The sequence below is a fragment of the Scomber japonicus genome, chromosome 3 (genome assembly GCF_027409825.1).
Source record: "Scomber japonicus isolate fScoJap1 chromosome 3, fScoJap1.pri, whole genome shotgun sequence".
Lineage (NCBI taxonomy): Eukaryota > Metazoa > Chordata > Actinopteri > Scombriformes > Scombridae > Scomber > Scomber japonicus.
The window spans coordinates 13,908,254-13,932,831 of NC_070580.1; the positions used below are offsets into that span (position 1 = coordinate 13,908,254).

The window sequence follows — 24,578 nt, forward strand, 5'->3', positions numbered from 1 at the left end:
GTCCAGTTTTTATGCTAAGCTAACAGCTTGCTGGCTGTACTGTAGCTTCATATGTTCTATTCAGACATGCCAGCATGACAGTAGTATCAATCTGACTCTAATGTTCTGCCAAAAGCAAATCAGCATACCCAAAATGCAGAACTACTCCTTTAAGTAGATGTACTTTCATGGATAAATTAGATTCACTCTCCCAACCTACTCACTGGCTGCTTAATTTCCCCACCTGGTACCTCACAATGAACTCCAGTCTGACATCATTATAAAAAAGGTGGTGGGATAGTAAAAGCCACAGGTGCTCAGGACACCCAGAACAGAGACACACAATGGGAACAAAGCCCAGTGTCATGCAGGCCAAAACTGAAATGCCACAGTGATATAATTAAGGAGTGTTTTCCATCTTACATCAACTAGGCTTATGATGAACATCCCTCCTCCCTCCCTTGCCCTTTCCCACTTCCTCTCTGGACTTGTGTCTTTTTAATTCACTCCCTATCTCTTTGTCAGTGTGCCTGAATGCATATATTTTAGCTGGAGACAAAAGAGTGAGTGACACACAGTAGTGCAGTGCACCAGTCACAATCTTCAGATATGGTAATCAAATCTCTCTTTCTCCATAAGCACTGGCTTATCAAAACACACACACACACACACACACGCATACATAGACAAGTTGTTACATCCACAACTAAACAACACAAACAAAAAGCCCTTTCTGATAAAAGCCACCAGCCTAAACACTCGCTCAATTCTCCTCCCGCCGTCGCAGTGCTCTACACCCATTCAAACTCCCTTTTTTCTCTTCGTCTCCGACTTGTCCCGTTGTGTCGGCGGCTTTGTGTGAGGCCTATTGTGGCCGGCTGAGCGGCAGAGCACAGATAGCATCTGCTAGTTAGAGGAGGAGGAAGCAGGGGACACAGAGAGAGAGATGATACGAACATGGCGTAAGGCTTCCAAAGTTTATCTGTGAAATAAAAGCCTCTCAAAAACAAAAAACATACAAAAAATGATGGAAGCAATGAAGTGAGTGAAGAAATGGGATAAGAGAAGTGTTTATAAATGTTTACATGTCAAGAAGTGAAAATATGATGTTTGTTGCCTCACAGACATAAAGAACAAACTTGTGACAGAAGTCAAAAACACACTGGGGCCAATTATGTTTCTGTGGCTGAACTCTGAGAGCATGTTTAGACCACAACATCATAAAAAAAACAGATTTGAGGTGTCATCCACTTTTAATCACTGCTTTATGAAGAAGTGCATGTATTTACTCAGCATTGGTTTGTTCTTTTTAAATTTATCTCAAGGTTGTAACAGTGAAACTTATTGTTCAGCTATAAAAAAACAACTGGCAAATCACAGCAGTCCAGTCGATACAAGCCTCTGAAGAGAAAGTCTTCTCTCTCGATGTTGGTCAAAAGAGAGAGAGCGAGAGCAAAATGGGAAGATGACAGAAGGACATGATAGGCTGGGAGGGAAAGTGAAAAGGATAAATGGATAAAGGGAAGGAGGATAGATACAGAAGATACATGAAGGAAGACAAAAGGAGGGGAAAATAAAGAGGTAGACAAAGATAAAGTAGTCTGGAAAAGGCCAATATTGCAGCTCAACAATACATGAGGGAGAAATCATTGGCCTTTCGCAAGCACACAAGCTGTGAAGCCGGACCGAGACACACACATTAAGATGTTTTCCCACGCAAAGACACATTACTTTTAGAGCACACACAAATGCAAAACACACTTTCTCATATAGATCACAATGTGGCTAACAACAGAGGGCACAGGTATGCCACATGCTAACACACTAAAAATGAACACCCCCACACGTACACACACCCACATGTACACATACTCATACACTGGCATGAGCTGTGTTGTTTTAATTGGTTTCTAAGGGCTAGCTGTAATGCTCTTCCTGTCCCTTAGGAGAAGGCAGGCGGGAGATGATGGATGATGGAGGGCCAAGCAGCCTCCAAGGCCAGTATTAGGACACTGCTACACTACACTGGGAGACAGCATCCAACTGTGTGACTGTGTGTTGTGTCACTGTGTGTGTGGTTTTGAAAGTGATTTTACATCTAAAAGGCCTGCTTCACAGAGACTATGTCAGTTTGTGTGTGTGAAGTGTTTTTTGTGCACACTGGCACACCAGGCTGAACTGTGTTTTTGCTTTTTGGGAATCAAGTAGAAATTCATTTTAAAGCACGTTATCAGAAAACACAGGAAAAGTTGCACTTAAACAGCCCAACAGAGGAATTCTTATAATGTCTAAAACCAGCCAAATAAAGCCTAAATCACCAATTGCCCTGTTTGGAGAGCAGTACTTAGGTGCCAGAGTTATTAGTGGAACAGGACCCAACTGCACACTGTTGAACAATGTCAAATGAGCAATAGTATTCTCCAAATGGGTTCAACACTTGCTGCTCTGAAAGCTCTGGATAGCTGTGTGTATACTGTGTGCAAGTGTGCGTGTGTGTCTGCCTTGGTCACACACTCTCTCTCTAGTGGTGTTTCTTTCCCGGTCGAACACAAATTCTCCGGTCCAAATGAAATTAGCGGCTAATCCGCTAGCTAATGGCCACACAGCAGCTAGCATGCTGCAAAAAACGAACAAAGCTGCCTGAATAAAGCAAAAAAGAAGAGAGAGAGAGAGACAGAGAGAAAAAAGGGGGGGATCAAACAAGGAAAGAGGGATTTGAGCCAGCGGATGGTGAGAAGTGGAGTAATATTCAATTTGTATGGCGGATGCGATGCTCTTTGGGAGAACTAAAGGATGAAATGGCAGAAGAAAAGGGGGAGGTGTTCTTTGTCGCTTGTGGATGTTCTTTTGGCGTTAAATGTCACACTGTAAATGTCAAAGGTGGAGAGGAGAGGTGAGGCTGGCGGTGCGACTGGGTGATAACACTTCCTCCAGTGTTTCAATGGTGAATCTCTCTCCCTCTCTCTCCTTCTATTCATCTTTGTCTCTCCTGTGTTCTCAAACCTGCAGTTTGTTTCTCCTCCTGCTGTTTTTTAAGCTCTTCTACGCCTGTTTTTTGACTGCCACCAACATCTTGCCCTGAGGCCAGGATTTACCTCTCAATATGCATGCGAGAGCACATGCTTGCACGAACACACACACACACACACACACAACCCCTTCATACATACTTCACCCCCCCCCCCCCTCCACTCACACACATACACACACCCCAATTGCCTCTGTACGCTTGTTTCAAAGAGATAACTGAAGCGAGCAAGAAGAGAGAGACAGCATTAGCTAACGGATTTATCTATGTGCCAGTGCCCCAATTATCCAATATCTCCATTATGCATGACAGGGAGACGAACCCGTGTCACACAGGAAATGTACTGAGGGCTCGAGCCATACAAGTCTGTAAGAGTGAATGCATTATAAACCATACATATATTTCACAGCCATTTAAATGGGGGAGAACTGTCCCCCGTTTCAATTGAGATGATGCTTCGTCCTGCTGGAGATACAATTATATTTAAAGCGAGAAAACCCCTAAAAGCCTGAGACAGAGTGACAGAAACAGAGAGAAAAAAGAAAAGAAAAGCAGAAGGACAAATAACTAAGCAAGGAGAATGAGTGGAATGGTAGAACATCATGATTCGTCTCACACAGCAGTGCGTGGCTTTCAAACTGTGTGTGTGTGCGCATGTGTGAGAGGAAGCGTGCACGTGCATGTCAGTCCCAGTGGTGAGCTGCAGGGACACTGACCCAGGTCACAGTCAGACGAGGACCACCGCCACAGTTACTGGTGGTAACAGATGGGTACGCCATGGTGTTTAGACGCCTTAGCTCACCTGGCCTGTCAGATGCATGCACGCATACGCACACACATTCCGCGCCCATGGTGGGACACAATTAGCACACTCCAAAATTCTCTGTTTCTTTGTCTCTCTCTTGCACGCGCACACACACACACACACACACACACACACACACACACACACACACATATACACACACACAAACACTCCAGACAATCACCTTCTCTGCCTCCTCAGGTGTGAGTGAATGTGTGTGTGTGTGTGTGTGTGTGTGTGTGTGTTTGTGTTCAGCCATCATCTCTGATCATGTCAGTGTGTTCAGTCTTAGTATGTGAGAACTGCCTCCTCCTGGCTGGCCCATCTGTGTTATGGTTGCAGTCATGGTGATGGCTTCTAAGATGTCGATCCTTCCTGCCGCCTCCCCTTCTAATAATGTTCCCCTCGCTCACTGAGTCCTAACTATGATGCAGCACAGGTAGGGATTTCAAATCTCTTCCGTTGGAGAAGTAACTTTTACTAACGAGTTGACTTGGGCAATCTGATTTGTGTCAAATGGCAAGTCTTCAGTTTCCAGGTGTGCAGAACAAGAAGCAATCACTACAAAGGGTGTATTGTCCACTCAACCCCCTCCCACCTCACTCCTGTGTATTCCTATCAAGACTATTTCTGTAACTTGCATTTGGCAGCTCCATGCAATGTTGATTTTAGAGCAGGCTGTTCCTTGGCCTCATGGACTTTAAGGTGTTGAAGTGTGAGGCAATGGCGTCATTTAAAACAGTACATGTCATAATGTGTTCCTATTATTTGTACAGTGTGCTGAGACATTAAATGAAAAACAAAACAAACAAAAAAAAATATATATACCGGTCAAAAGTTTTAGAACACCCCAATTTTTCCAGTTTTTATTGAAATTCAGCCAGTTCAAGTCCAATGAATAGCTTGAAATGGTACAAAGGTAAGTGGTAGACTGCTAGAAACTAGAAACATTGGGGTGTCCTACAACTTTTGACCGGTAGTGTATATATATATATATGTAAAATATATATTTCTGCAAATTTGTTTTTGTTGGGTCATAAAAATAATTTTGTTGGATACTTCTGTAGGATATAATTGACATACAAGTGGTACACCACATTGGTAAATCCTGGATTTACAAAAATATAGGTTTGTAAAACGGTTTGGTATGTTTGTTGTACAGTAAGTTCATTAGGGTGTACAGTATTTGTGTATTGTTGTACACTTGTGCAGTCAGGTGAGTTCTACCTGTCACCTCGATAAGTCTCAGTGGCATACTGAGCTGCTTTATGGTGTTATGTGTGAGTTTGTGTCAGTACTATCACAGCTTACCCTGATGATCTTGGGGTGCGCACAGCGGCTGTTTCCGGTGGTGGCGTGCATCCAAGTGCTTTCTGGAGGAGTACACTCCTGTCTGAGGGAGCACTTCTTCTCCTGTACACACCAGCCACACTCGAACCTGGGGTTTGCCTTCAGACACATGCCGCAACTGTCCCTCAGTGCATAGCACTTATACAGGTGGGCTGGAGAGGAGAAAGAGAAGCAAAGTGAACATGAAGAAATTATGTGGAAAGAGGCCAGTGAGAAAGTAAAATGACCAAACCATCAATATAGTTTGTGTTGAATTATTATAGCATAAGCCAGCTGAGTAGATAAACAACCTGAAGGGTAGAACAGATTGAAAATAACAACAACAAAAAAAGCCTCCAATTTAAGTTTTCCAACTTTCATGCAAAAAATTCCAAAACTTGTTCAATGTCACTATGACAAAGTTAAAACGCTATTTCCCAAAGGCCCCAGGAATTGTACAGCAAAATCTTTTTTTTTTCCCACTCTCTCTGCTATTCCATCCCCAAATCCCATTGGTCATGGAGCAGCTTTAAAGCAACCCTGTACCAATTACGGGCTGCTAAACGACTCCTTTCTAATTACATTAACATATCAGTATTTAAGACAAGTGAGCATCTCTCACACTCCACCAGATGATTATCATGATTGAGAAACAGGGAGTGAAGAGAGTCAGATAGGGGGAGGGAGACATTTTTGGGCTGTAGGTCGCCTCCAGATGCACTTGAGGAGATTTACACTTGTGATAACACACAAACCACAAACACTGATGCACGCCGCTGATATTGTAAACTGTCAATGCTGTTGTATGTAACCTATGTAGTTTAAAAACACTTTGTCCTTGAGAGAACCATGGACTATCAAAGCATTTTATGTTGCCTCGACGAAAGTAAACACCCCATTATGGTTGATTGCAGTGTGTTCCTAATGTATGCTCATACACCATGTATGGTATATGTGACACATCCGAGTAATAGATATCAGTCTCAGCCAGCAGCATGAGGTATATTTGAAATGTGAGACTACAAGAGCTTGTTTGATACATTTACTGTAGACTACAGGGAGTGACATCAATAAATGGAACAAAGTGACAATGGTGTTAGCTTACATTACAGACAAAATGGCAACAATCGCTGCTTCACAGACCTTACAGATGTAAAAGCTTCTAATCTGAAACACTACAAAAAAATCCAAGCTCCTTACTGCGTCTTCAGCCATCAAAGAGTAACAAACGGGACCAGACAATGCAGCTCGCTCTGTTGTACAAAACTCCTCCTGCACGTCATTGCCAGGCTATATCGAACGCAGTGGTAGCTAGTGATGATGTTACTTTACCTCACAGCAGGAGAATAATGTTACAGCCCCCCCGCTGCGCTGTACAGGCTGTAATAATTATGGAGACAGCACAATAAAGACTGTCCTACCAGTAATTATATCCAACAGACATGATCTCATTGTCATCTCCAACAGCGGCGCATCGAGTATGTGTATGTGTTTAACCCTAAACCATATTGTTCTTCGTTTGGATGGTATGGTTATAAATAAGCGTTGTATTATAATGACAAAAATGGATATACATTGTAGATGATAATACATGTAAGCCTAAGTATACACTGTGGAACTTGCTTCATAAGGGATGAAATTAAATATTATTCTATTAAATATATTTGTGATCCAAACAACATGCATTGTAGAGTTGCAACATGGAGAAATAACTAAGGAATTACAGTGTTATATTTTATTCATTTTGGCCCTAAAAAGTAGATAAAATGCCAGTATAACATTAGATTATCACTGTAACAGTCTTGTGATAAAATAACTTAACTCAAAAATGAACCTTCCTGCTTAATAACAGTCTTACTGAAGCGTAACAGTAAGTGATCATCAGTAACAGAAAATCTATAATTAATCAGTGCTTAAGCAGTAGCAAAGTAACAACAGCACAAGCTGCTTTCTTTAACAAACCGTGTGAGGGATGCTTCTTGCCAAGCTTTTACTGTCAGTGATAAGTTTGACCTTGAAATGTGTTAGTGTTAGTTTTGCACTGTTAACACTAAAGTTTGAATTTCACATATTAAGCTCCACTGCAAAGGATATTATGCTCAAGTAAACAGATCACTTTGCCTCAAGTTGATTAGTCATTTTATTTTGTCTGTTCACTTGAGACTGCAGTCTTTTACTACTGAGATCTGCTACCGCTATTTATTTGCTACTTTTAAATATATGTATTAGTTAATATAAATAACCTAATGTACAGTAAAGGATGTGTGCTCTGTAACAGTGGTGTGAGTGCCAACGGGCAAGCTAACGAGCTCATTGCTAAAGTTGCATTTTTTTTGTTTTTTTACAGATATCTTTACACACATTTTATGCAAACTGTTAAATGGTAAAGTATTCCAGTCACACTCTCACATACATACACACACAAACAGTATGTAATAAGTATTTGAGCTTGTCACAGACCAAGAAAGTATATTGAAAAGGGCGGGTCGGCCAAGGGATTCTGGTCACAATATAAATGATTTACTTTAGCAGTTGGAGCTGGCTTTCCACAGTTATAGAACTACTGCATGTACTATTTATGTTTCTACAGATTCTGCATTGTTGTTTTGTGACATGCTCTATAAGCCATGACTCATTTGTCATTTTCATGACATGGGATTGATTTGTGTCTTTAATATCTAAAAAACAGAACAAAAAAAGGTTCAAAGTGCTTTTAAGATGGTTTTACTGAATAAACTCTAATGTAGACTGCTCAAAAAGACACCTACAGTAGAACTAATGTGTGATGCTACTGTAACGTGTCATGATAATGATGGCTGATCATGTTTGAACCCACACGGACTCACCTTGGATGTTGTAGGGATTGTCGATGACAAAGTTTCCATTCCAAACCACAGACAAATCCACTGGCAGGTCGCTGATGTCGTTGCCCTCATAGGTATACTGAAATATAAAAGAACAAAATCAAGATTAGCATTCGCTGTAAGGTATAATTACCTGAAACAATATTTTTTCTTAGACAAATACCACCATTATAAAATGCAAAATGACTAAAAGAGAAAGAAAATGAGTCAAAACCCAGAGCAAACCCAGTGCAGTTAGTGACTGGTAGTAATGTCGTACCCTGCAGTGCTCACGCAGTTGAAGGGCCATAAAAATGAATGATGAGAGACAGGCTATATTGTGATTTTAACACGCAGCACATCCACCGCTGCCTGGCAGAGCACGGAGTTGATTAGGAGATTGGGATCCCCATCACTGTATGACTCATTCCATTCCAGTGATGAATGAAAAGCGTAATATATCTTCAACAATAATATTCTCATCTAATTTCATTTTTGCATCCTGAACTAATAAGAGTTGAAATGTAATTGACTCGTCGTCTGCATAATCAGTTTTATGGAATCACTTTAAATGAGACAACAAGCTTCAAAAGCAGCAATGTGATGGCGGAGCATTAGCTGTAGGAATAGTAACACAAAGAGCTCCTATGAGACCCCTCCTAGCCTCAGAATGGATAAATTATCAGCAATGATTATCACCGGCAAATAAAATGCAGCTTTAGAAGTTACACCGACTCCCCCCAACGCCCCCACCCCCTTCTCACTGGCACATACGAGCCAGCCAAACACTGACTGAGGTAAACACACAATCATCTGAAAATAGTCATTCATCAAGAACCCCACACACTCCACCCACACATTTTGCATTATTAACTACTCCATTCATTAGCTGTCTTTGATATAACATAAAACAGATACTAGATAGCGAGAGATTGCCTGTTCTCTGCTTTGAGACTACTGCTGCAGTGATGTTAGCTGATGGCTGGCGAGACTTCCGTGTTGACCCTAATGCCTCTGTCAGTCAAAGGGTACCCGCTCACTCTCACTACCACTGGTATGGTCACTATCTTCAGTGGCCTCAGGGTGAGAGATAGCAGGACTATTCTCCTCTAGTGGAGTGGTGATAAAAATCCAATGTGAAAGCCCTCTGCCTGAGGCTACAGGGCCTCACAGATTGAATCTAGCTACAACTTCACTACTATGTGATATTAGCCCACTCCAATGTGATACAGTAGGATTTATCTTGACATCTGCAATAATAGTGAATGTGAATGTATTTGAGGGGGAAAGGACCAAGAAATGTGCATAGAGAAGATAAGAAAATGAGAGGACACAGCAATGTCACAATGTGTGAATGGCTGATTAATTCGTTCTTCACATTTGTGATTGGATGATTTACACTGAGCAGGGCCTGAAGGCATAGCGATATCCAAATAAAGGAAGATGTCTCCGCGTATCTCAGAGGAACTCCTACTTTGCTCTCTGAGCTTATTTTAAAATGTGTTTTAAGGCACATTCTGGTGCTCTGATTTATTCAGCAGTCATGAACCACTGAAGAGGAAACTTTTACCCCTGAGTAACTCCACTTTACAGAAAGTTACTGTATATATATACTGTATATCAAGCTATCTAGCTGTAGACCTCACCACTGCACTAACTGGATCGTCATGACATCAAGAGAGAAGGATGAAAGGAGAGAGATTTTTGAAGTTTTTCTTCTATAAGCTCCAGTGTATCTGGTATATTAGGGTAAACAACACGGTATGAATCCTACAGTAGTTAATGCAGTAGGGTCATATAGAAAATGGGGAAGGTGAGGATGGGGGCGGGAAGAAAAGGATAGTCTGAAAAATGACAATAATACTGGACAGAGTGAAAAGTGGCGAGGTGGCTAAAAGGGTGGAAAATGTTTGGTATGGCCGATGGGGCAGAAAGACAGAGAGGAGAGGTGAGATGGGAACAGGTGGAGTGCAAAGAGCAAAAAAAAAAAGATGTTGAAAGGGAAGATGGGGAAATGGGGAAGCGGGGTAGGCGAGAGGAGAGGAGAAGAGAGGAGATAGAGGGTGGTGAGAGGATGATACAGCAGCATGGGTGAAGGAGAAATAGCGAGGGAGAGATGGATAGAGAGAGGTGATTGTGTGTTATTCTGTGGACACCATTCATTTACACATGGAATAAGAGGCCGGGGCTGGGCTATAAGCGCCTGAGCTGGTGGGGGCTAAAGTGAAATTGGCATTTTCAATTTGTTCCCTGACATGTCTGCCTTGGTCTTTTCACACATTCCTCTGCCTCTCTTGCAATCCTCCCTCCCTCCCTCCCTCCTCCTCCTTTTCCTCTCTGTCTCTCTCTCTCTCTCTCCCTCCCTCTCATTATTTCTTCCTTCTGCCTCTTTACAAACCTCCTCCCCTATAAATCTTGGTCCGAATTTTTCTCCCCTACCACCATCCCCCAGAACGCCCACGGTCAAACAGGGAAATATGGATTCCGTTACTGCATATACCAAACACGTCCAGAGAAACGTACGCACACACACTATACTATACATTAAGCAAACGGGATGGTTTCCAAGAGAGAGGTGCCAACAAACGCATCAAAGACAGATCACACAGTTTATACAGGAAATAAAAAATGATAAATAAAAACACATGCAAACACAGGAAGATAAGACACTCGCACAACACCACATGTTTTGGACATCAGCTATCGTTTCTCTCCACTAAAGTCCGAGCATATGAACTTCTTCAATCTCTCCCTCCCTGCCTCTCTCCCTCCCTCTCCCCCTCCCATGAGACCACCCAGTCTGCCTGGGAATGAGAGCACTCCGTCACCGGGCAGAGATGAAGAGAACATATGAGTGTATTTAACTGTGTGTGTGCGTGTGTTTATGTGTGTGTGTGCGTGTGTGAGTGAGTTTGTACAAGCCAAGACAATGAGAGGAAAAAGAAAAGGAGATGTACAGGGAGACTGCACTAAGGACATATGGATGGAGGAGGGGAGTGAGAATAAAAGAAAGCCAACAGGATGGAGATAAAGAGAGAACGTGTGGGATAAAAAAAAAATGAGACTGATGAGATAAAACAAAGAATGAACTGACAAAGAGCAAAATGACGAGGGAAGGAGAGAAGAGAGACAAAAAGATAGTGAGGGGTGTTATCCAGCTTTGTGTTTGGCAATTGTTCAACTTGTTGCAGATTAAGGTGTTTTTTATACTAAGCACTGGCTCTCTTGACAATCAGTCCTGTTTGCAGGTGGATCATGTTAACAGGAGACAACAGGTGGGTTTTGCTCGCTCACAGAACATGACGTGGTGGTTAAAACTGGAAGTGTGTTTAAAACCAAAACAGTAACCCGCAATAAAGCTCCATTAAGCTATATTTTATATAAACAGTAAATCAAGTGACTGCTCGTTGAGAGAAAGGGTTTCTGAGTGTTTGGGTTGGCCAAAAAGACTAAATCAAAACTGTGCCGGCTCATATAAAATGTTGGACAGCCTCTGTCGGCACAGGAGGCAACACAAGCTACCTGCCTAGAAAGACATGGCAGAAAAGTGAAGGAAACTAGTGGTTGGATTGGATTTAGCAACCTAAAAAGATTTAAATATTCTCTTATAGGGGTTAATGGACCAAACCAAAGCTAAAAGTTGTTAAATGCTAGAAGATTTTTGGTTATTTGGATAAATTACATTTCTCAATTTTAAGGCTGCCTCTTTGACACTGGCCTTAAATTCTGTCTTAAATGTTATGATAGAAGTCAATAAAGTCTCAGCTATGACAACCATAATTTCAGGGACATGTAATGTCAAAAAATGAGACTTTAAGAATCATTTTCTTTGAGTGTTATGCTGACAAATATGTTACCATTTCTCTATTCCAGCGTCATTAACCACATCTCTTCATGCTGCTCTGCTGCAGGCCCCCCGGACTCAAAGACAGGCTACAATCAAAGGACATGGGGTCAAGCTTCCCTTTACTTCCACCCCCATTTCACTGCTGACCGGCCAATAAGAACATGGCCTGATCCCCCTCTGAATCACACGACAGGGCCAATTCCGCTCATAGAGAAAAAGATGATAGATGTGTGCGGGACCTCTTAACCCTGCTTTACACCCTGACAAGAGTTCTCGCTGAAAAACTGCACCACCCGCACGCACGCACGCACACACACACACACACACATATAAAGGTGTGGAGGTGCTGACAGCTAAAACAATAAGACTGCCTGCCCTCTTCCCCTTTTTTTTGTCCATGTTACAGGTACATGTCTGTGTTTGCACATCTATACTCAGAGGTCTGTGTTGAGAGAGGGGCTACTGGGATCTGCTTGAGCATGTACCTTCACTTTGACAAAATCCTGAATATTTAGTTAGGGAGAAGTGTATATATGCGTGTATGTATGTTTAATGGGCAACAGAGGGTGGGGGGGAGGCATCGGAAAGGTTATGATCTAAAGCTCATCTCCTCTCATTGCACCAAAGGCTTATTAAACTTTTATACTGAACCAGCATTGTTGCACAATACACGGTTCAGGGAATACACATATGCGCCTTGTGCATGATTTATTCACTGCACAGTAGATTCCAATATGAAAATACAAACATTACGAAGGTTACTTTCAAAAAGGTCATGATTTGCATGTGGAAAGGGAAGTGAAAAATGAAAATGGATAAAATAAAATCAATAAGTTCTATGATTGAAATCTAGCATAGTTTAAAATGAGAAGGTGATACTACAAAAAGAGCAATCCGTGTCTACAATCTTGACCTAAAACTTGTAAGGCCCTTGTGCTTTTTGGTGAAGAGCATTCTTTTCTGTGTATTTACTTATGTGAGCAGACAATAGACGGATACGAGAGGAAGAGAAAGCCAAATGAAGACAGAGTGAGTGTTAATGTCAAAGGATAGATACTTTGGAGACAAGAACGATAAGGAGATAATAACTGAAAAGAAACTATAGTCTGATGGTGATGAAGAGACCGAGTTGAAGTCACAGAGAGGTGAAAAATAGATGGAACAAGATGAGCAGAAAGAAAGAATAAAAGAGGGAAAGGAGAGGTTGTCTCACAGCCGGCTCCCAGCAGAAAACTGCCAAAGCAAACATGACTAAATGGCCAGCTGGACCTCCGTTACTGAACACTGAAGGAGAGGAGGCAATGATAGATGGCTTCTTCAAGGTGACAGTCATCAATAATTAAGACCCAACATGTCACATCTTTCAATCGAGATTATTATAGATATTAAATAGATTGTGACTAAGTTGTGAAAGATGTCATATTGGGATGATGCTGAAGAAAAGTAGAGGACACAGTCTGAACCGGTCCAAGTGAAATGAGTTTTGCCAGTCTAGATAAGACCCGGCACACTGTGTGCGTCAATGTATAGATGAATACACAACATCCTTATACACACACACACACACACACACATAAATGCACATAACTTCCACGCAGATATAGCCTCCTAATCAAGGATCAAGTGGTAATCCTTCCTATAGCTTAGCGTGTGTGTGTATGTACTGTATGTGTGGGGTCAGACGGCGTGGAATCAGCCACTGTTCATAATAGAGGCCTGTTAGCCAGTGCTAATCGCTAATGCTAACAGGATTGGAGCATGGCCGGACCCAGTTACCCAGCTTATCTCTTGCGCACACACACACACACCAACACTCGCACATGTGCAAACACACTTACACACACACTTTCTTCAGTGATGGAGAAAAAAAGAGAGAGAGAGAGAGAGAGAGAGAGAGGAGAAAAGTGCTGGCTTGAGGAAAAAAATAATGCTGCTATTGCCAATGTTTCTTATTTTCCAGCCTACGCATTAAGCTACTGTAAGCTTACTAGACTTCTCCCCGGACAAAAGGCTGATTTTTGGTTTATTTGCAGAAAAATGTCCGTATTTTTAATATCCTCAACTATTTTCCCCCTCTGTCAAATCATGCCATTCTTCTGGTGGCCATTCTCCTTCGTCGACTCCACCACTCACACAGACTATTAATATATATCCAACCAGTATTTGTAAATATAGGCCACATTTTACACGATTCACACAACACCTAACTGCAGTGCTTCACCATTCTTGAAGCAGCACTCACACTACATACATGTAAGAAGAACAGAAAACACAGCTGACTCAATATACATATGAGACATACAGTAGGCTGTTATATGCATTTAACATGTAAATGTAAATGCGATTTAACCCTCCTCCTGTCTTCTTCATCAAACCATCATGGATCGCTGAGGACATAAGGGGTGGAGCAACGCTATGAGAGAAAGAAAATGTAAAGGTTACAGATTGCAGAGAGAGAGGGGGAGATGAAAATGATGAAAATGGGGTGGAGGATGGGTGGAGAAGCTGGCATATGCTCATAGCCGAGCAGCAATTAATTCTTATTTATCCAGGACCCGAGCGTGGGAGCGCCGCTCTTCACCTGTCAAAGAGGAGGAGAGGCAGTGAGCCAATGAAAGGACAGAGATGATGAGGAGGAGGAGGGGGGAGGACAGGTATACGACTAGGTGAGAGGGAAGGAGAGGAGTGGCTGCGTTGTTGATTTTTTTTTTTTTTTTTCTCAAGACTCATTCGGTGGCATTTTGAAATACAGATACTACATGAGAAACAACCTCAAACACCCGATGCTGATAGGGCCAATCAGCGTCACTGTGAAAAGGCCACAATAGAGCGATGAGACGCATCTTCAGAATCTGATCAGGGCAGTCTGAAGTATTACATGATAGGGGAACAGAATAATCTGCAGCTACTCACAATAAATTCCAGAGAATTTCCAAAGCACTTTCAACCCATCCGCACACTAAACACACACACACACACAGAGCCTGAAAGCCAATTAAAACAGTGTCAGTGTGTGCTGTGGCTGACTACGGTGGCAGGTCTAGTGTTTATATCTCATCAAGCTGTGCCAGGCCATGCTCCACTGCGCCTAGCCTCCACTGACCAGCGCCAAGGCCCTCATTAGCCCTGTCTCTGCCACTTTTAGTACTGGGTGTGTGTGTGTGTGTCTGTAATAATAATGTGCATGTTATGATTTATTCAAAATGAGATGGTTTTTAAATGTTGTTTTTTCACATTTCTAGTTGTTACAGTAAGTCAAATCTAGATTGGTTTAAAAAAAAAAAAAAAAAAAAAAAAAAAAAAAAAATATATATATATATATATATATATATATATATATAAAAACTTGAGAAAGTCAGAGGAAAAGAAGTTAACATGAGCCACACACACACACACACACACACACACACACACACACACACACACACACACACACACACACACACACACACCACACACACACACACACACAAACGCACACACACCATGTAGGGGCATTTGACACCATTAGACTGGTGTGGTTTGTGTTAACTGCTTTCCCTATGGACATGTCTGGCTTCTTCTAGACCTTTATTTGCTCCGTCTATCCATCCATTCATTTATCTCTCCATCTTTCTTGTCTGCGATACATCTCTCATTTCCCATTGGAAGAGAGAAGATTATTTCCCTGCGATGTCCTCTCTCTCTCTCTCTCTTCTCCAAACTCTGTATGCTCTGTACACTCTCATTGCACACTTCATCTTTCCCTCCTCCTTCTCTTCCTCATCATCTATCCTTCAAATTTCCCCCTCTTTCTCCTTGTGTATCTGCCTCCAAAACGTCCTTGCCTTTCTTTCCTTTTTTCATCATCTTGCTCTTCTCTCTTCCCCTAACATCTTGAAATCTTTATGGCTGCTTTTCGTCTTCTGCTTTTTTTCCTGCATGTGTGTGCGAGTGTGTTTGAGCCCATGCGCGCGCACGCACGCACGCACGCACGCACACACACGCACACACACACACACAAACACAAAGACACACACACACACACACACACGAACACGAGCATCCGTCTCTGCTGCCCAACTGCAATTCATCATCATTTTATCTGCCTTAATTGGATGCCATCAGGACCCCTGATACTTCCCATCTCTCCTTTAACAAACAGCTGCTCTCTACACACACAGAAGAATAACGTGCAGACACCCTATCCCAAACTAGATTTTCTCCTGCCCCCGTGTCTGCTCCTTCTCTTTTTTTTTTTTTGCTGCCCTTTTTTCCCCTCACTGGTGAAGGAGTGAGAGAAAGAGGGTGATGGAGTGGCCGAGCAGTTTATCAGACGGAAGGTAATGGTGTAAGGCCTGCGCTGATATTATCTGTCCACTCATTCCTGCCCTCCAGGGAGAAACAAGAAAGAAGGATAAAGAGGTAGGAGGAGGAAAAATGGAGACACCGGAGTACAAACGAGGAAAAAGCTAAGAACAGAGGGAGATAAAGAAACAGAGAAAGGAAAAGTCCTGAACAGTTCCAATTCTCTTCTCTAAACCTCGGCCTTCAAGCAACGCCCAGCTGTGTTCCATCAGCCTCTCTGACCCCCGGGTGCGGCTGTGTGAGTGTGCTGCGTGTGTGCAAGCATTATGTGTACATGTGTTTATTCACTCCCAAGTGACCCCTCTGCCGTTCTGAGCGCAACTTCCCTGCCCACATCTCAGCATCTTATTGGCCCACATGCCAGGAAGCTGCCTGGGCCGGGTCAGAAAACCGGAAGGAACCAACGCAGACGCCAGCTTGTTGTTTTGGTTGCTGCTGACCGGAGCTAACTGCTACCATAAGGCCTGGCGAATGCCTCCGTATGTGTCAGTGCTAATGTGGGCTTGTTTGGCACTAAGAAATACAGAGGACTTCTTTTTTTCCCAAAATGATCAGCGTTTTTCTCCAGTTAACTTGCTATGGGACCTTGGACAATCTGCCATTTCATCAACTTTCACAAGTTCCAAAAATGTTGAATTATGCTTGGCTGAGAACCCAACTTCAAAAGTGAGAATTGCTTAAAGAGGAGAAGAAAAGTGTCTGACGATCTATTCTTTTCACAATATAAACCTTTAAAAAAGTTCAACACGGCATAATTTAGAGCTTTGAGCAAATTTAAGAAACCCCTGAACATATGATTCTTCAAAGTCTTCACACCTTGGATATTGTGTGCCTTAATTCTTTCATGTATCCGCTTGTGTAAGCCAGCATTTTTTTTTCCAATAGTGCATTCTTTCTCATGTCTTGTGATACACTCCCTCTTTTCCCCTTTGGGATCAGTTGGTATCTACGGTAACCTTATACAGAAATACCATAGGCCCAATATTTTCCCTCATAAGCAGATATGGATCACCAATAAGGTTAGTATGGTGCTGATGTTACACTATTATATATCATGCGTACCATATATACAGAAGGTTATTGGCAGCCTCCTGTTAGTGGATACTATATAGGAGTATTAAGTTATTATGGACACTGTAAAAGGAGTAAAGTATGGGAAACGAGAGTTTAAACATGATCCGACTGTGGATATCCTGAATATCCTGTGGATAGGTATCTTCTTTTGGATAGTGTGATGATATTGTATGAAAGAGGAGAATGAGTTTTAGCCTCAGGAGAGACTTTTGAGCTGATTGTCCTCCCTCACACCCTCTCATCTCTGTCTACCCCCCTCTGTTCTCTTAAACATCACTCTCCCTATCACTTTTCCCCATTCATCTCACCTGAAATTGTCTATTACACTCCTATTTCCCTAGTCTATCTCATCTGCTCTCATCTCTTTTTTTGCAGTTTTCACTGCCATCAAGCATTACCTCTCCTCCTGTCCATTTTTTTCTGTCATTCTTATCACCCCTCTTTCCTGAAACTCCTCTGTATGCATCCTTTCCTCTGTCTTCTTCACCTCTCTTGTCTTTTCTTCCTCAGCTCTTGTCCTCGTCTTTCCAAGAACAAGTGAGTGAGTGAGTGTTAGTTTGACACAGTGGTAAACACTTATGTGTATCTCAAACACAAGGCTAAACTGTGGATTAGCACCCCTGTGTTTATCCCATTGATTAGCAATCTCCCTTTAACAGTCTTCCAGCATCGGTATAGTGGAACACACAAACATAAACACACACACACACATACACAACTATCCTGGGATCCATAGCCTTAGGCATATTAAAGGATGCACATGTACACACACACACACACACACACACACACACAGACACACACACAGACACAGACACAGACACACACACACACACACACACACACACACAGAGATTAACCCCTATCCTCATAGCTGTGTGCCTACAAACTGAGGCAGCACTGTGTACGGAGCATAACAGATGAAGTCTATTTCTACTGCAGAGTCATACATGATTCATTGAGTTGGTGCTGAACACTGTCAAAGTAGGAACAAATATGGAGGGTGTGCATGAAAAGGAAAGATGGGAATGGATAAACTAATATTTAAGACCCCCATTCTTTTGAAATACTGCTCTAGAGCTATAATAAGACTCTTATCCTAATAATTCATGATACACAATTGTACTCATAAACTCAGGCCTGTATGAATTATGCCTTAATGGCAAACTCAAACAGCTGGCATCTTTTTTTCATTCACTGAATCTCACTAAGGTCTCATGTAGACTTGATGCAGAGTTGCTGCATCAATATCTGACCATGCAGTCAAGTTGGCACTGCTAATTGCTAACAAGGGCTAAGCGCTGACAGCCCAAGGCTAATTGCTGCAAGCATGTCTACTTCGTGGACATCAAATGGAGAAATTCAGCTTTTGGCCGAGGTTAGGCTTTGCTGCTGATTAGTGCTGGCCTTGCAGCTACAATAAACAGTCAATAAACAGACATCTCTGTGGAGAGACAACCCTATTGCTGGCTTATTATCCCTGCCTTCACAAACAACTGGGTAGTATGTGCCAGCACCTGAAGACTGCTCGTCGATACAGGCAGAATCGAATGCTGCGCTAGCTGTCATTGCGGGAAACCGGCAAGCTATACAGGTCTGCAGAGACAAGTGCCGGTGTGTGCTGTACATATGTGTCTGCTAATATGCACATGACTGGCTAAATCTCTGACTATTAAGATAAAGTGGAACATATAGACAGGAGGAGATGGTTTTAGTTCAAGGTGTTAAAGCATGTTAACCAGATGCTTAAGACTCCTGTATGTATCTACTGTTTTTAATCTGTGAAATATCTTCATCCATACACGACATGTTGTGATCACAGCTGTAACACCTGCAATTTGCACAAAATTAACAGCACCAGCTCCTATCTAATCTCAGCGTGGTTGCACTGCATTTTATGTTGAGCTAGAAATAGACAGGGACAGGGGTAAGCAGCAGAAATTAGTCTTTGAGAGACGAGGAAGTGATGGTGAGGAAAGTAGGGAATGGCAGAAAGAAGAAAGTATGACAGACGGAGAGAGAGAGTGTGGAGGGAGAGAAAAAAGATGAGCTCTAAAGGCAGATAGAGGAAGGGAGAGAGAGAGAGAGAGGTATAGAGTCGAGCTGTAAACATGATCAATCCGCTCCCAACTAGGTTCACAGACAGACTTCCTCTTCACATTTTCAGCCTCAGTGAAGCGCAACGCTAGCTACCTCTTATCTGTCACACTGGTTTGAAGCCTCACAAACACACACATGCACACACACGCACACAAACACACACACACACACACACACACACAAAACCATATTTCAACACACAGAGCAGGCAAAGACCCACATCCACAAATACCTGTGCCTACCTGTAAATCCTCTACCCACACTCTAATTCTTATTACAAACTTATACAAGTGGTGTGCTAGTGAGCGAAGTATGGAATAGGACGTCCTTCTCAGGGCTACTGCAGAATGCACAATATGTTCTTATTAAAACAGTTATAGGTATATGAAGACTAGCCTAAAAGTTCACTGATAAAGACATCAAAAATTTAACTATATGTGTAGTTCCACCGGGTGATTTGGTGACTGGGAGAAGAGACGTGCGGTCATAACCAAAGTAAAATATGACGAAGATGCCCTATGGCTCCACGTGATGTACCATCGGAATCAGATTGCCATATTCCCAGGTTACACCCCCAGAGTTGCCAAAGCCAGAGCCGCATTCACGGATAGGCACTATGAGGACAAAAAGGAGTCTGGCTGGCAAGAGTAGACTGTAACAGACTCTAGATGTAACACAAGGATGAGGACCGGGGGTTTCTAGATGCCACAAAGGCCATGGAGTATGTTCAGAACATAGTTAGTAACGAGTGTCTCCTTACATGCATTCATAATAACAGTCAGAACTGATTATTATGATGAATGACTTTTATATGTTTACGTATTGTTAACACATTGTTCATTTTTGTTTTTTTTTATATTTGAATTGACCCTGTTGCATTTAAGTATAGGGGTAAACTGTGGGGTTCATATTTAATTAAACATATCTAACATATTAATAAGTCAAAACATTATTTTTATGATTTAAAACGTTTTTAAATTATTATCTACCTCTATAGTGGCTACTCTAATAGGAGACTATAAACATTTCTTCTGAATTTAATTTAATGTTTAATTCAGATGACTATTTTACCACAAGGAGCTGTTTGACTTTGACTTTGTGTTAGGCCCTGCAGGAGCCTGAATGGTTATGAACTTATTTTTTATTTCTTTATCTTAGCACACTCAGAAGCACAGTAAAATTTAATCTATACTGTGCACCTTTCCTGCTTGCCTTTAGTGGCTTGGAACTAGGTCCCACCATACTATTGCTAATGTTAGTTAGCTGTAGTCTTAATAACTTTTCCCCCCTTTTTTTCTCCCTGATCCTTCTGTTCTCTGGGGATCCTGTGTTGAACATAGGAACAACAACATTACCATGTCTTGTCTTTATACAGAGTCCTATTGTTTTAAGTAATCTTACTTATCCCACTCCTTTTGGTTTCAATATTTATTTCCACTCCTCATAATCCACATAACAATATGCACCAACTATGTGCAAATCTATTGTTTCTGCAGTTATAAATCACATATTGTAAGTAATGGGCACACTAAAAATTACAAGATATATTGTTAAAAAAAAATAAAAAATTCTGCACTGGCTAAAGCAAGCCAACTGTAAGTCTGCATTTCTATAGGAAACCAATGTATCTGATGTGGAGTATACTTAGATACTTAGTTACTTACTTACTCACACACAAAAAAAACATTGGTATATAAACATAGCAACAGCAGATATATCTTGGTTAATCAATGACTCGATGACACAGTAGTGTCCTTCATATTTGCACCTAATGAGGATGAGCCTTGTTTGATCAGGCCGCTGTTTAATATGATATTACAGTGTAGCTCTGGGCTGCTGCTGTTTGGAGGAGATCTTAACTGTGTAATGTCACAGCTAATGGATCGACAAACTGCCTCCAAAGCTCTCCCATGTAGGATGAGTGAGAATGCTTAAACATCAATCTATAGAAGCAGGCCTTGTAGATATATGGAGAAGTTTCCAATAAGCAGGGACATCACTTTCAATTCAAGCAGACACACATCCTATTCAAGGACTGAATATTTCTTTACCCAGAAAGTAGAGCGTAGTGGACACTGAGATATTGCATATCACTATCTCTTACCATGAACCTGTTGCACTAAAGTGGAATATAGGCTAATATACAAAAAATGGAGACTTAATGCATCCCTCCTTAATGATAAAGAATTTACCTCCATCACAGTATAGCTCAAGAAATATATAGATACCAATATCTCTTCTGACCTATCAGCCCTTATACTGTGGGACTGGGCTACAGCACGCATTATTCACACACTAAGGACTGCATTGTTTCATTTACATATGCTAGGAAAAGAAAGAAGGATGCTAAACAGTGAAAACTGGATGACAAAATAAGAGTTAGACCAGTCTAATAAATCTAAATGCAAATCGTAGAGACGTCAATAGCCTACTGTCAGATAAGATTGAGGGAAGCTTAAGATTCACTAACCAAATATACTATGAATATGTCAACAGGTTAAGTAGATTATCATGGTCGGGCTGAGAATTTTTTTTTTTTTTTTTTTTTTTACAATAGCAGATATCAGCAGAATCCCTTTACAGATCTTTGTATAAGAATATGGACACTTGTTCAATGCAACAATGTGTTTGAAAAGTGTATGAAAATGTATATTTGTACTGCTGTTGATGAAAATTCAATAATAAAATTAAGTTAAAAAAACAACCCATCCCTGAAAACACTTTAATCTGACACACAATCTCCCAGCCAAAAAAGCCACACACACTAAATATCATACAAGCATGTTGATGACTGACCACTGCAGCTTCACACTCCACCAATGATTTAAATTATGTATCACTAAAACCATGATAATCTGTTATAATTTCCATCCGTATGCTCTGGGAAAATCCTCCCTGTTACTGAAGCCTTATTATGACCTCGTCTCTATACGAATAATGTCTGAGTCAACTCTGGACATCAATAACTATTTGCTAACTATCAGTTCAATGTGGGAGATGCAGCATTGGGCCATTTATCTAGATTGTGACCAAGCCTGTGTCCAAGTAGTGCATGGTGATCTATCAGGACAATGAGCATGTTAGTGTCCAAAGTGGTCATTAGATGTTGGAGGCCATTATTTAAACCCTGACAGAGTCAATGTCCTCACTGTGATCATTATTTAGTTACCTAGTAGCATCGATTAGGTCAAGAGTAATAATGCTAAATTACTCTGCTAAAGCCTAAGAAAATTCTAAGTATCATTTGTGGTTCAGTCTAGGTAATACTGGTTCTGGTCCTATTCACAACTATGCTTTACCTGAATAACTGAATTGGATGACACAATATCTAAATCACCAGGTTACCTGTAAACAACAACAAAATATCATCCATCCAGTTTGGGATTCTCTCTTTTTCTTCCCAAACCCAAACGTTGCACATTTTTTAGGTCTTACTCACAGCTGTTTTCTGGCACTGGATGGAGGTGCTGTTGAAACGCAGGGCGGGGACACTGTGCGTCTCCCCCTGGATGTGGAAGACACACTCGTAGTTCCTCTGTCCTGACTGGGGCTGGGGCAGGTTCTTGGCAGCTAAGGTGATCGGCTTGGTCACTCCAACAGGGATATAGATCTGGGTTGAGGGCAGAATCTGTGGGCAGTCCTGCAGAGTTAGAGAGGGAGAGAAAAAAGAGAGAGATGCTCAACTTTTGTTTTTGCCAGAAGGATGGAAGCTGTTATGAAGAAGAAAAAAAAAAGACAGGGATGTTGCAGTCAGAAGAGCGAGCAAACAAGCTGCAAATAGCAGTAAGATAAGAGAAGAGGTGATGAAATAAGTCACTTGTTTGTTGACAAGAGTAAGGATTTTAAAGAAGCGAGCAAGCCGTGGGTTACATATTTGACTTCATGCCAGACACTCAGCCTAAAGAGCTGTGCTGGGATGCACTGTTCACATGTGTTATGGCTTGTGCAACACTCCCACTGGCCTTGCACCAGATTTAAATGTAGCAAGACAACACTTGAGCAAGAGAGCTTTTGAGACAAAGTTCGTAAAAGATTATCTACTCAATAAAACTATTCTCATCACAACAGTGCTGCATTGTTATGGAAAGAAATCCCCAGTGTATTATGGCCATGTGCAGAATGGAGTAATGAGCTTGCAAACTTTGTTTTTGCTGTGTGTGTGTGTGTGTGTGTGTGTGTGTGTGTGTGTGTGTGTGTGTGTGTGTGTGTGTGTGTGTGTACATCAGTCACTGACATTGGCCAGAGCTGACAGCCTTGTTTAGATCATCTGGAGGCAGCCCATCCAATAGCTCACACCACTGGACTGTATAACTGTGGAGGGTGTGTGTGTGTGTCTTTGCAAAAATATGTATGGACAGATACGTTTCTTTTGTGGAGTGGCATTAATGTGAGTCTATATAAGACTGGACAGTACATTCCATATATAATGTTTCGTGGATATGCATGTGTGCATTTGCTGGAAGAAATAAAGTCATTACAGTGTTCATGCCATGATTGGTCAGTGACGCAGATCTCTTCAATGATGGGAATGAGAGGGAGAGAGAGAGAGGGAGAGAGGGAGAGAGGGAGAGAGAGAGAGAGAGAGAGAGAGAGAGAGAGAGAGAGAGAGAGAGAGAGGGAGAGGGAGAGGGAGAGGGAGAGGGAGAGAGAGAGGGAGAGAGAGAGAGAGAGCGAGCAAAAGAGAGCAAGGGGTGGGTGACAGATCTTATACATGAGTTAAAGCTTGGGTGGAACTAACCCGCCCTGTGTTCGAGCCAAAAGGATAACAAACCACTTCATGACTGACAAATCACACATTTTATAACCTGGGGACACTGTTTAGTGACTCACATAATAAGAGACATGTGGCGGGCTTAATGCAAATGTAGTGAGAAACTAACTGAAACTGAAGTTACAGCTACGCTTTTTCAAAAATGAGAGTTTGAAGCAATGGGTTTAGTTCAAAGACTCAAATCACTCATTCATAGAAAAATACACATTTCATGTAGGTATTTGCTCTGCCTTGTAACAACAACCAGTTTAAACAAATACAAAATCTTTATCCTTTAAACTAGTCAAATGTTGAACTCCATGTACCGTAAAGTGTAGAGGAGCCATATGTTGACAAGTGTTGTGGATAGGAGAGGGAAACATCGACCAGATCCACTGCAATATCCACTGCATACCCTCTCTGTTACTTCTCATTATAGCTCTTCCTTTAAGCAGATAGCTGGCTCCCTGTCAGTG

The 24,578-nt window shown here is 41.7% G+C and overlaps 1 protein-coding gene across 4 annotated transcripts in view; it reads right to left on the bottom strand.

Annotated features, from left to right (window-relative positions):
* LOC128356277 (plexin-A1-like) overlaps positions 1 to 24,578 on the bottom strand; it is a 156,136-nt gene that overhangs the window by 34,563 nt on the left and 96,995 nt on the right. For all 4 annotated transcript variants that reach the window (XM_053316767.1, XM_053316768.1, XM_053316769.1 and 1 more), the window contains exons 9-11: positions 22,792 to 22,992; positions 7,988 to 8,084; positions 5,124 to 5,314 (exon numbers count right to left, since the gene is read on the bottom strand). In XM_053316767.1, the coding sequence (XP_053172742.1) occupies positions 5,124 to 5,314; positions 7,988 to 8,084; positions 22,792 to 22,992 (489 nt within the window). The remainder of the gene's footprint in view (positions 1 to 5,123; positions 5,315 to 7,987; positions 8,085 to 22,791; positions 22,993 to 24,578) is intronic.